The following is a 13,438-nucleotide window of genomic DNA, read 5'->3' as shown; positions in this document are numbered from 1 at the left end:
CACTGGGTTCATGAGATTGGATCTCACTGGACACTGGGTTCATGAGGTTGGACTTCACCAGATCAACTGGGCACGACGGGGGTGGGGGGAGGGGGGGGCGGTGGCAAAGCAGTAGTGTCACTGGGCTAGCAAACGGGTTCCAATCCCACCCATGGCAGTTGGAATTTAAATTCAATTAATAAAACCTGGAATATAAAGCTAGTCTCAGTAACGGTGACCTTGAGTCTATCATCGATTGTCACAAAAACCCACCTGGTTCATTATAACCTTTAGGGGAAGGAAATCTGCCGTCCTTACCTGGTCTGGTCTACACGTGACTCCAGACCCCACAGCAAGGTGGCTGGCTCTTAAATGCCCTCTGTAATGGCCCTAGCAAGCCACTCAGTTCAAGGGCAGCTAGGGATGGGCAATAAATGCTGGCCCTGCCACAAACACCCACATCCTATGAAAGAATAAAATAAAACATCAGGTCTAAGAAAGAGACTGAAGATTACAGTATTGATGAGCATCATTAACCACGGGCATGGTACTTAGAGAGAAGCAATGAGAGACCAGCACAGGCTGTACCAATAACATTTGAATAGTGTTCTAGTTACTGACCCTGGTTCCTCAGTAAGGTCCAGGATGTCAGCGGTGGCCGTGATTGTAATGTGGCTCAGGCGACGGAAGGTCGTGGGTTCAAGACCCACTCCAAGACTTGAGCACAAAATCTAGGCCAACACTTCAGTGCAGCAGGGAGGCGATACTGTCAGGCATATCGTCTTTCAGTTAAATGAAAGCTGCATCTGCCCTCTGGCTATCAAAGAGCCATGGCACTATTTCAAAGAAGAGCGAGGGAATTTTTTTTTATATATATATATTTTTATATATATATATATATATATATATATACAATGCCCTGGCCAATACTTATCCCTCAACATTGCTGCTTGTGGGAGCTTGCTGTGGGCAAACTGGCTGCTACATTGTGAAGTGCTTTGTGATGCCCTGAGATCCTGAAAGGCGCTATATAAACGCAAGTCTTTCTTTTTGTCCTCAGCAAGTATATTCAAGTGAGCAGAGGAGCCGTACAAACCAGCTTCAATCCCCGGCCCGTGCCAAGTCAGCTGACCTCAACCTAGCCTCAGCACCGCCGATTAAGGGGTTTGGGGCGTGGGGTTTGGGTGGGGGGAGGCACATGCTGCCCATCACTATCCTGCTGAAAAGCACACATGCATGTGGAGGCCCACCAACAATCAGACAACGATCAGATCCAGTTCAGCTCTGGCCCACAACCCCCCTTCCCCTTCGCCACCCCCTCCCCCACCCACCCCCCACCCCCCTCTCCCCCACCCCCCCTCTCCCCCTCATGCAGTCCAGCCAGCACTCTCACTGAACAACAGAAGGTACTGGAAAGGCGTCCAGTGCCCCTGGGGTCCGGAATGCAAACAAGGAAGTGGAGGCAACGAGCAAGGAGGGGGTGGGGGGGGATGAAGCCCATGCAGGAAAGCAACCGAATCGCTAAGCTTTCTCTCCGGGGTTCCTGAGGATAGGGTGGTGGAGGGGGCTGGGCAGGCTTAATTTAGCGGATTGCCACTCCCAGAGGGTCAATGCAATCGAGGACAAACTGAGGTGAACGTCGCCCCCCTCCCCCCATCTGATAAAAGTCAGAAGCCAGGTGCCTCTTACTCACCCCACCGCCCCTCCTTCCAACACTCGCCCAGTGACTCCAGCTTCTCTTCAACTTAACCCAACCCAACGTGAACCGTGCCAAGTCTTCACGCCTCAACGCAGACAGAAAAATAGTCCAGGCCAAAGGGAAGGCCTCCGGCCTGGTGTACAGATACATTCAACCGTCAAACCCCAAATAATAATTAAAAACAAAACCTTTCCCATTCTTTGGAGCGTAAAAGGGTGGAAACAGGACATGCTTTTCACCATTTTGCACAGATAATATCTGAAACCAGCTGCTTGTATGCAAATCTTTTTTTTTTTGCTTAGAATAGGGGACTTGCCCTCTTAGTCTAACCCTTCACCCTTCCCTACCACGCCCACCCACCCCCAACCCTGTCACTGGCTAACACTGCGTAAAGACTTACACACAAGCAACCCAAGCAAAGTACTACATCCTACATATTAATTACTCTAGAAAAAAATGAAGAGAAAGCATTTGTCAATAAGCTTCCAACACTTTGAATGAAGAAAAGGGTTTTACAAAATGGTAGTCTAGATTGCCACAGTGTGGACATTGCTGGACATTGCTGTACTCGGAGAAATACTGCATCCCAACTCGCACATCGATAACTGGTTTCCCACAGTGTTTGCAGTTCAGCCTGGCCTGAAAGACAGCAAGAACATTTGTTTAAGAGAAGGGGGAGAAAATACAGCAGTTAACTTATCATCAGCGTATCGTTTTAACATCACATCCAGGGAGCAGCATCCCCAGCAGGGCAGCACTCCCTCAGTACGGCACCAATGGTGTGTGTCAGCCTCGATCATGGGATCACGCCTCTGGTGGGGACCTGAAGCCACCGCCTTCAGCCCCAGGCGCGAAAGCACTGAGCTAAGGATGAATAGCAGAGGACGAATGGAATGATTAAGTGAGTGAGAAGAATGGGTTGAAAGGCATTGTTGTTTTTTTTTAGTTACTACTTTGAACTTTTCAAGACATTTTAAACAAGAATGGGGCTGACTGGATTGCTCTACAGAGAGCCAGCATGGACTGGATGGGATGAATGGCCTCCTTCCGTGCCATAATGACTACTCGATATGCAACACCTGGTGTTACAATCATGAAATCCGCCATCCTTACCTGGACTGGCCTACATGTGACCCACAGTATTGCATCTGGCTCTTAACTGTCCTCTGAAATATTCAGTTCAAGGGCAATTGGGGATGGGTAACAAATGCCGGCCTTACCAGTGACGTCCACATCCCATGAAAGAAAAATACATCTATTGACTGTTGTTGTAAAATGCATGTATTAGGTTAATTGCGGGGGAGGTGGGGGGGGAGTGGAAACAGGGTTGAGTTCAGCTGTGACAGCCCCTATGGTTAATCAGTTGGCCGACACTCCTTGACCAGGCCAGATGTAAAGGATGCCCATTAAGAGACGGACCCCAGCCTAGTAAAGAACTGCATCCCAGTGTGAAAAGTCGCCTTTGAGAACAGAGGATTGAGAGAACAATGAGCCTGAACTCCCTGGGAGTGACAATCAGTGTCGGGTTGCCACTTTGTGCCCACTCTCTTACCTCAATTTTTTTCCGATCCGGGACTCACCCAACCTTCCAACTCAGGCCGGGCACCGACCACTTTATTTTTTTTAAAGCGACACTACCTGCGGTAAACCAGGTAAGTTTAAAGGATCATCGAAATGTAAAGATCCTTGACAGGCCAGGGAGAAGGTACGTGTCTAAGGTTAAGTGGATAGAATTGGGGTTGGTGGCGACAGGGGATCCAGCAGCGGGGTGAAATCGGAGGTCTCAGAGGTTGGGGGTGGGTCTTGGGGGTCGGCTGGAGTCAAGCCAGGCCGTGGGGTGGGGAGGGGGTGGGTGGGGGGTGGGGGGGTGGGGGGTGTATGGAAGGAGTCCTGTGGGGGTTGTCAGGGGTGGGGGAATCCCCTTGAGGGTCGGGGTTGTGTGGGGGAGTCGCATGGAGGGGGTCGGTCTGGGTCTGTTCAATAGTACAACTAGCGAACCCCGTGAATGAATAAAAAAAAAGTTACCCAGAAGTCAGAAGTGGTTCCCAGTGCAGGGCATTTGCCCAGGGGAAGTTTGCACCTTCTGGGCGATTGCTGTGCAAGCATTACCTGGGAACTTCCAAAGGGGAATCCCCTTTGAGGTAATCCCCCCTCCAAATCCAATGCTGGGGAGCTCGGAAGTTATGGCCCGATAATTTATTTATTTTTTTTAAAACACACAGACACCACAAAAATGCTGGGAACCCTCTTTAAAAAGGACCGTCCAACAGCTACCGCTTAGAGAGAGAGACAGGCTAATGGCAGATGTGCAAGACCCACCTGACAGCACGGTGAGGCAGCCAGGATGTCGTAAGTGTACATGGTTCCCAGCTGATGCCAGCTCCCGTCCCATCGCGACTTGCACTTGATGCAAATGATCTTATGTACCCCTTCTAGGCAGTCCACGCAGATGGCGTATAGGTGCATGAGCCTTCCTGCAATTAAACCACGGGCAGAGTCTGGATCATGTTCCACAGTAGAGACATTGTCATTTGCCACAACTAGAAAACCTAGCTCTTAATTAAGGCACATTTAAGATACGCCTCGTTAATTATCAGCGATGCTGTTTACGGTCGGCACACCAGTTACTTTACATACAAACTGGCGAGTGTTTGACAAGCATTCAGAAACTCACTCCACTGTGCCAACTAGTGGGCAAAACCTGTAACTACCGTGACTACATGCAGGATTTCCATTCTAAATGTTTACATGGGAAGTTAAATAATGACATAAAGAGTGCGGCCAAAAATCACAGCACCACCAAGCGTGCATGTGGATAAGCTCTTGAAACCAAAGTTTTTAACTCTCATTAGATTACGAGGATAAGGTGAGCCATGGTTCAATGGATAGCATTCTGGCCTCGGAGAGGGGGCTGTGCGTTCGCGGCCCACTCAAGATTCCAGACCACATTCTAGGCTGACGCTCCAGTCGGACATGTTTCACTATTCCTCCATTGTTGCTGGGTCCAAATCCTGGAACGAATCTCTCCTCGCCACACTGGTGGGTGTACCCTCACCACGCAGGCTGCAGTGGTTGAAGAATTCGGCTCACCACCGCCTCCTCATGAGCAATTAGGGATGGGCAATAAATGCCGGCCCAGCCAGCAGCATTCACATTCTGGGAACAACCTAAAAAGTTCTCCCTGGTGTCCAGGCCAATATTTATCCCCACCCAATCAACATCACAAAGACAGATTATCCGCTCATTATCACATTGCTGTTGGTGGGATCTTGCTGTGTGCAAACTGGCTGCCACGTTTCCGATGTTACAACAGTGACTACATTTTTTTAAAAAACACTTAATTATCTATAAAGTGCTTTGGAATGTCCTGAGGTTGTTTAAGGTGCCATATAAATGCAAGTCCTTCTTTCTAAATCTGTATTTCTGTCTGCCTGAGGTGAGGAGTGAACATCTGACCTGATTCCCCCACCACCCACCCACCCCCACCCCACCCCCCTACACATCAGGGTGGCCCCAGCTCCCAATCTTCACCAAGCTCCCGGCCTCCGCTGTGAGGACGAAATTGCCGCTCTTTAAAATTTCGATTTAGACAAATTCCATTTCGGTTTTTCCAAGTTTCCACAGGAGGCTCCTCCAGGTGCGGTGAAGGAGACTGCGAATGGAAGGAGTGTGACTGACGTAAGAGCCTTTCCCCTGTTATGTTCCTAAGGCTCAGGAGGTGGGGATTTCCGGGTCGGGGCTGTTTGCAGACAGAGCAGCAGGAAGGAGGTGACAGGAGCAGTGCGCGGTTCTGACTGAGGAGGATCGGGGCTGATCACTATCCAGCAGAACCTTGTGGGAAAGGCCCATGATTTGGCTAACAGGATCAGGTTTCAGGTGTGACGCTATTCACATTGGGAATTTCTCCGCACCCTCCCATCCTGTATGAACCCCTCCCTCTAATCGCTTTGCTCTCCCCTTTCATCCTCCTACCGCCCCCCTCACCCCACCACCACAAACCCCCAACACTCCAGCCACCCAGGACACACGTGGCCGACATCGGAGAGCAACAGTAGCAAACTGCTTTGGTCATTAGATTCCAGGGAGGGGTAGAGGTTGAAGGTGGGGGGTAGGGGGGAGGGGCTGCAAAATATTCATATGGCCTTCCCCCCCCCGCCTCCCCAAACGCCATACCCAGCAGCAGTTGAATTGGCAGGTGCCAAGCTTCCATTATGTCAGGCGGGAGCAGCTTGGGTCCCGTGGCTCCGCGGTGAATTTGTGGCACTTACAGGGAGCTTGCAGACCACTGAGGGAAAGCAAATTGCACAACATTAAAACCTAGTGAAGTAGGGAGAGATGGTGTCGTCGTGGTAACATCACTGGACTTGGGGTAATCCAAGGGCCCAGGCTAATGCTCTGGGGACATGGGTTCAAATCCCACCACAGCAACTGGTGGATTTTGAATTCAATTCATAAATCTGGACTATAAAGCGAGTCTCAGTAATGGTGACCGTGAAGCTACCATCGATTATCCGTTAAAAACCTGTCTACAAACGTGGCATTTGCCCGGCAATGTGGATAATTGCCCGGGTTTGTCCTGTACACAAAAAGCAGAACAAATCCAACCCAGCCAATTACCGCCTCATCAGTCTACCCTCAATCATCAGTAAAGTGATGGAAGGGGTCATTAGCAGTGTTACAAGCGGCACTTGCTTAGCAACATCCAGGTCCACTCAGCTCCTGACCTCATTACAGCCTTGGTTCAAACATGGACAAAAGAGCTGAACTCCTGAGGTGAGGTGAGAGTGACTGTCCTTGACATCAAGGCAGCATTTGACCGAGTGTGGCATCAAGGAGCCCTAGCAAAACTGGAGTCAATGGGAATCAGGGGGAAAACTCTCCACTGGTTGGAGTCATACCTAGCACAAAGGAAGCTGGTTGTGGTTGTTGGAGGTCAATCATCTCAGTTCCAGGATATCACTGCAGGAGTTCCTCAGGGTAGTGTCCTTGGTCCAACCATCTTCAGCTGCTTCAATGACCTTCCTATGTTCGCTGATGATTGCACAATGTTCAGCACCATTCGTAACTCCTCAGGTACTGAAGTGGTCCACGTCCAAATGCAGCAAGACTTGTACAACATCCAGGCTTGGGCTGACAAGTGGCAAGTAACATTCAAGCCACACAAGTGCTTGGCAATGACCATCTCCAATGGCCCCTTGACATTCAATGGCATTACCATCGCAGAACCCGCCACTATCAACACCCTGGGGGTTACCATTGACCAGAAACTGAACTGGGCTAGCTATTTTAATTCTGTGGTTACAAGAGCAGGTCAGAGGCTAGGAATCCTGCAGCGAGTAACTCACCTCCTGACTCCCCAAGCCTGTCCACCATCTACAAGGCACTGGTCAGGATTGAGATGCCTGGATGAGTGCAGCTCCCACAACACTCAAGAAGTTCAACACCGTCCAGGACAAAACAGCCCTCTTGATCGGCACCCCATCCACAAACATTCATTCCCTACACACCGATGTACAGTAGCAGCAGTGTGTACCATCTACAAGATGCATTGCAGGAATTCACCAAGGCTCCTTCGACAGCATCTTCCAAACCCACAACCACTACCATCTAGAAAGATAAGGGCAGCAGATACATGGGAACACCACCAACTGTAAGTTCCCCTCCAAGTCACTCACCATCCTGACTTGAAAATATATCGACCGTTCCTTCACTGTCGCTGGGTCAAGTTTTTGGAACTCCCTCCCTAACAGCACTGTGGGTGTACCTACACCACATCATTGTCTTTTTTTTTATTCATTCACGGGAGGCGGGTGTCACTGGCTAGGCCAGCATTTATTGCCCATTCCTAATTGCCCTTGTTCAGAGGGCATTTAAGAGTCAACCACATTGCTGTGGGTCTGGAGTCACATGTAGGCCAGGCCAGGTAAGGACAGCAGATTTCCTTCCTTGAAAGGACATTAGTGAACCAGATGAGTTTTTACAACAATCGACAGTGGTTTCATGGTCATCATTAGATTTTTAATTCCAGAATCTGCAGCAGTTCACAAAGGCGGCTCACCGCCACCTTCTGAAGGGCAATTAGGGATGGGCAATAAATGCTGACCCAGCCAGCGACACCCTCAGCCCATGAACGAATTTTAAAAATGTCCTTTAGGGAAGAAAATCTGCCAACCTTACCTGGTCTGGCCTACAGGTGATTCCAAACCCACAGCAACGTGGTTGACTCTTGACTGCCCTCTGAAATGGCCTAGGAAGGCACACAGTCCAAGGGCAATTAGGGGTGGGCATTAAACGCCGGCCTCGCCAACGGCACCCACATCCCATGAAAGATTAAGGGAAAAAAAATACATTTATCTATGTGAGCGGGTATAAAGAGCGGTAAGAAGTCAGCAGCAATAGTGTTAAATGAGTCAACAGTCGGCTTTACATCCCCCAGCCTTTATTTCCACTGGACTTCCACCCCCACCTCTCTACCTCACTTTCCTCCTTTAAGGCACTTCTGAAACCCAAGGTTTCGGTCACCTGACCTAATATTTCCTTATGTGGCTCCGTGTCCTACTTTGTTTCAAAATGCTCCTGTGATCGTTTCGTTATGTTAAAAGGAGCTATATAACCATAAGTTGTTGTTGTTGACTTCAATCCAAATCGCAAGGGGAGATGGGAAGTGAAGTGGACAGTCGCTGACTTATCCCCTGTACAGTCTCGTCCAATTAGCTTGGTCTTCGCACAACAAACTGACAGCGATGTCGCAAACAAACCCTAGTCTCCCAGGCCTGAAACTTAAGCACAGACTGAGTTTCACGATTCATTGCACCCTTACCACCTGTAGGCGGTCTCCTGGGCAAAGAGAGAGATGGCAGTCGGTTTAAAAAATACTAATTAAAACACTGCAAGTCGAAAGAGGTGCATCAAAAATAAAACCCGCATCATTGACTCCTGCTCAAAGCCTTTCCAGTAAGCTGAACAGATTGTACATACATGAAGTCACATAAAATATAGCGCTGACTATGTGGAAAAGTGTTCAAATTTCTGATAGGGCCATTTATACCAATGTATAACACTAATATGCTAAAAGACGAAGACCGGCAGCTACTGAATCAAGCCATAGCCAGCTACACCAGCTGGCTGCAATTGCTTTCACACATGCATTAGTAAGATTAGCAATCGACAATTGGATGACTGAAAACTATTAAGGGTTGGTGCACGGAGACTGAAGTATATTGTAAAGGCACAAGGTGGTCCCCTCCATGGGCTTTGCAGGGTTTGAGGAGAGTCAGGGAGATGCCAGTTTGGGTCAGGAAGGTACAGGTGCAGATTTGAGATCGTACTAAGCTGGTGGCACCGAGCTTCAGAAGCACAGGTCGGGGTCAATCGACTGCAATAGAAGCACAGGGACAGGAGGAGGCCATTCTGCTCCTCCATTCAATCAGGTTGTCATTCCTGGCTCACTCCCGTCTGATACAGAATGTTGGGAGTTTAAATTCCACTCCAGAGCCTTGAGCAGGCTGACACTCGACAGCAGTACTGAGGGAATGCCGAACCAAGGGTAAACCAAGCGAGTGTGAAACATCCCACGGCACTATTTCAAAGAAGATCGGGGGAGTTATCCCCGGTGACCTGGCCAAAATTTATCCTTCAATCAACACCACTAAAACAGATTGTCTGGTCACCATCAGCGCTGCTTGCGGGATCTTGCTGCGCACAGATTGGTTGCACATTACGACAGTGACTACACTTCAAGAAGGGACTTAAGAGAAGTGTCTACTGAGATAGCTGATGCACTGGTTTTAATTTTCCAAAACTCCCTAGACCCAGGGAAGGGCCCAATAGATTGGAAGATAGCAAATGTAACTCCATTATTCAAAAAGGGAGGAAGGCAGAAAGCAGGACACTACAGGCCAGTTAGCTTAACATCTGTCAGGGGGAAAATGTTAGAAGCTGCTATTAAACAAGTTATAGCAGGGCACTTGGATAAGCTCAAAATCATTAGGCGGAGTCAACATGGTTTTGTGAAAGGGAAATAGTGTTTAATCAACTTACTGGAGTTCTTTGAGGAAGTAACATGTGCTGTGGATAAAGGGGAACCGGAGGATGTACAGTACTTAGACTTCTAGGAGGCATTTAATAAAGTGCCACATCAAAGGTTATTGCGGAAAATAAAAGCTCATGGTATAGGGGGTAACATATTGGCATGGAGAGAAGTTTGGCTGGCTAACAGGAAGCAGAGTGGGCATAAATGGGCCTTTTTCGGGTTGGCACGATGTAATGAGTGACGTGCCACAGGGATCAGTGCTGGGACCTCAACTGTTCACAATTTATATAAATGACTTGGATGAAGGGATGAATTGGATGGTTGCCAAGTTTGCTGATGGCACAAAGATAGGTAGGAAAGTAAGTTGTGAAGAGGACATAAGGAGGCTACAAACAGATACAGATAGGTTAAGTGAATGGGCAAAGGTCTGGCAAATGGAGTTTAAAGTGAGGAAATGTGAAATTGTCCATTTTGGCAGGAAGAATAAAAGGGAAGCATATTGTCTAAACAGTGAGAGATTGCAGAGCTCTGAGGTGCAGAGGGATCTGGGTGTCCTAGTGCATGAATCTCAAAAGGCTAGTATACAAGTACAGCAAGTAATTAGGAAAGCTAATAGAATGTTATCATTCATTACAAGGGGAATTGAATACTAAAGTAGGGAGGTTATGCTTCAGTTGTACAGGGCATTGGTGAGACCACATTTGGAGTACTGTGTACAATATTGGTCACCTTATTTAAGGAAGGATGTAAATGCATTGGAAGCAGTTCAGAGAAGGTTCACCAGACTAATGCCTGGAATGGGTGGGTTGTCTTATGAGGAAAGGTTGGATAGACTAGGTTTAGAAGAATAGGGGACCACTTGCTGGAAACATACAAGATCCTGAGGGGACTTGACAGGGTGGATGTGGGGAGGATGTTTCCTCTTGTGGGAGAATCTAGAACTAGGGGGGTCACTGTTTAAAAATAAGGGGTCACCCATTTAAAACAAGAGATGAGGCGATTTTTTTCCCCCTCAGTTGGTTGAGAGTATTTGGAACTCTTTTCCCGAAAAGGTGCTGGAAACAGAGTCTTTGAATATTTTTAAGGTAGAGGTGGACAGATTCTTGGTAAGCAAGGGGGTGATGGGTTATTGAGGGTAGGTGGGATGCAGATTTCAGGTTACTATCAGACCAGCCACGATCTTATTAAATGACGGAGCGGGCTCGAGGGGCCGAATGGCCTACTCCTGCTCCTTGTTTGTATGATCGTATAAGTATTTTGTTGGCTGTAAAATGCTTGAGGATACCCTGAGGTTGTGAAAGGAGCTTTATAAATGCAGGTCTTTCTTTCAGATCATGGTTGACCTGTATCTCAACCCTTATTTTATCCACCGTAGCTCCATGCCCTTCAATACCCTTAACCCAACAGGAGAATCTACTGATCTCAGTCTTAAAGGTTTTCGCAGGTGGGTTCCAGATTTGCATCGCCCTTTGTGTGATGAAATGCTTCCTGGCCTCACTCGTAAATGATCTGGCTCTAACTTTACGATTGGGGCCCCCTCGTTCCTGGATTATTTGCCGCAATTTGCAACTTGCCAGGATTGGCTGGGGGTGCTGGCAGCGAAGAACCTGGGTGAATGCCAACAAGTTCCCATCAGGTTTCAACAGGCAGTACCACACTCCCTAGCTGAGGAGGAAGTGCCATTGACAAGAGTTACTGCAGATTAGGGGGGGAAGACAATGGTATAATGGTAGTGTCACCAGACCAGTAATCCAGATGCCCAGGCAATTGTTCTGGGGACGTCGGTTCAAATCCCAACACGGCAGTTGGTGGAATTTCAATTCAATTAATAAATTTGGAATTGGAAGCTAGTCTCAGTCATGGTGACCACAAGACCATTGTTGATTGTCGTAAAAACCCATCTGGTGTAAGGAAGGGGGAAGGAAATCTGCCATCCTTACCTGGTCTGGCCTACATGTGACTCCAGGCCCACAGTAATCTGGTTGACTCTCAACTGCCCTCTGAAATGGTCTAGCAAGCAATATGGGACGCACAACAAACGCCGGCCTTGTCAATGATGCCCACATCCCATGAAAGAATACATTTTTTAAAAATTGTGCTGTAAAGACATATTAAACCTGCTGTCAAGAGTCTCTCTACACTAGCCCCCCGACCCCCCACCACCAACACCAGTGGTTACCAGAAGTATGGTAAAGACTGACACGGTTTTCCTGCATTACAACAGTGACTACATTTCTAAAGTGTTCACTGGTTGTCAATCCCTTTGTGGTCATGAAAAGCGCTATATAAACGCAAGTCTTCCTCTTTTCTCTTTGCTTACAGTGCCCCTCACCCACTCTCCAGCTCTGGCAAAGCAAAATAGCAAAACCTCTTCACTGCCTGCTGGCACAATAGTGAGGACGAAGAGGAAAGTGAGAGAGTGCACTCGAGAGAGAGAGAGAAACAGACAAGAACAAGGGAAAATAAAGAAAGATGCATGCAGGATGTGCAGAACTCTCTCAAACTGGCCCAAGTTTATAGGTATCATCTCTATCACAAATCACTGCTAAAGGGCTCCTCTCAGTCACTGCCTTATAAAACACTGGGACAGTCCCCTCTTTATTCAGAGCACTGCTTAACACACAGCTGGCAGAAACAGAGAAGAGCTCACATAACCACTACGCTGTGCAGTCAGACATACATCATGTGTGCCCTATTTCCTATACAAGTTCCTCATCGGAAGGGAGGGGCAGGCCAAAAGGCTAAACCTGCTTACTCATATCGGAAAAGAGAGAGGCTGACACGGGGTCCCTTCCTCGTTCTACACCAGGGCCAGAAAGAGGAGGAATTTGTTTGAAAGGCAGCAGTCTATCCAAAGTTTCGAATCAGTTTGCAGTCGTGGGTCCCTCGCGCCACATTCGCTCGACCCAACGCCCACTCAAAGATCCATTACCGTGGTCCCATCGCCCTCTGGATCCTCTGGGGTGACTGAAACACGCAGATCGCAATAAAACCAAATGGGTGACAAAAAAGTGAGCCACGTACTTATTTCTCTCTTCCTTGCAGTCGTGAGGGGGTGCTGCACTGTCAGAGGTGTCGTCTTTCGGACCAGGCGGTAAAGCTGTCCCCACTGTAAGGGGGAATTAATTGGATTTTGTACAGGGCTGAACACATCATTCAGCCAGGCCTAAAGCATTTCACTTCTGCTGAAGGACATGGTTGTTTTCACAGAAGTAAACGTGGCAGGCTTTTGTTAACTCTTACTTGGGTTTCGGGCATCGCTGGCATTTATTGCCCATCCCTAGCTGCCCCTGCGGCTTTCTTGGATGCTTCAGAGGGTGGTTAAGAGTCAACCACGTTGGTGTGGGGATGGAGTCAAGCGCAGGTCAACAACTTGGCGATGCAGCAAGACAAACGAGGCCTAAAATAGGCCCTACGAGTTTCAGTCATCGGAACAGCCTCCCCTGCAAAAATTGCCAAGGCACAAAAAACCCACCTTATCTCAACATGAGAGTTTCCACAAGAGTCAAGCTTGGCTCTTAGTTTCTGACCCACAAGGAAGAGGGCGGCAGCAGGATTTTAGCAAGGGTTGGGTGTATATTACAGTCGGTCTAGCTTTAAAAGCTCAATTAGAAGTGCAAGTTAAATTTAGCACTGGGGGAGACAGCACTGGGAACCTTCATCGCTGCTGAACTGGGAGCAATTAACTGACACGCTGTCCTTAATTCAAAGTCTTGCTTGAGGGTTAA

General features: G+C 48.3%; 1 protein-coding gene across 1 annotated transcript in view; it reads right to left on the bottom strand.

The window, feature by feature from the left end:
- Positions 1-1,469: 1,469 nt before the first annotated feature.
- heca (hdc homolog, cell cycle regulator) overlaps positions 1,470-13,438 on the bottom strand; it is a 37,630-nt gene continuing 25,661 nt past the window's right edge. Inside the window, exons 3-4 of the mRNA XM_078557473.1 lie at positions 3,998-4,152; positions 1,470-2,317 (exon numbers count right to left, since the gene is read on the bottom strand). Of these exons, the coding sequence (XP_078413599.1) occupies positions 2,153-2,317; positions 3,998-4,152 (320 nt within the window). The 3' untranslated portion in view covers positions 1,470-2,152. The remainder of the gene's footprint in view (positions 2,318-3,997; positions 4,153-13,438) is intronic.

This window comes from Cetorhinus maximus, chromosome 14, assembly GCF_964194155.1.
Source record: "Cetorhinus maximus chromosome 14, sCetMax3.hap1.1, whole genome shotgun sequence".
NCBI lineage: Eukaryota > Metazoa > Chordata > Chondrichthyes > Lamniformes > Cetorhinidae > Cetorhinus > Cetorhinus maximus.
The sequence above is the reverse complement of the archived record's forward strand: the minus strand, read 5'-3'. Positions and strand labels throughout refer to the sequence as shown.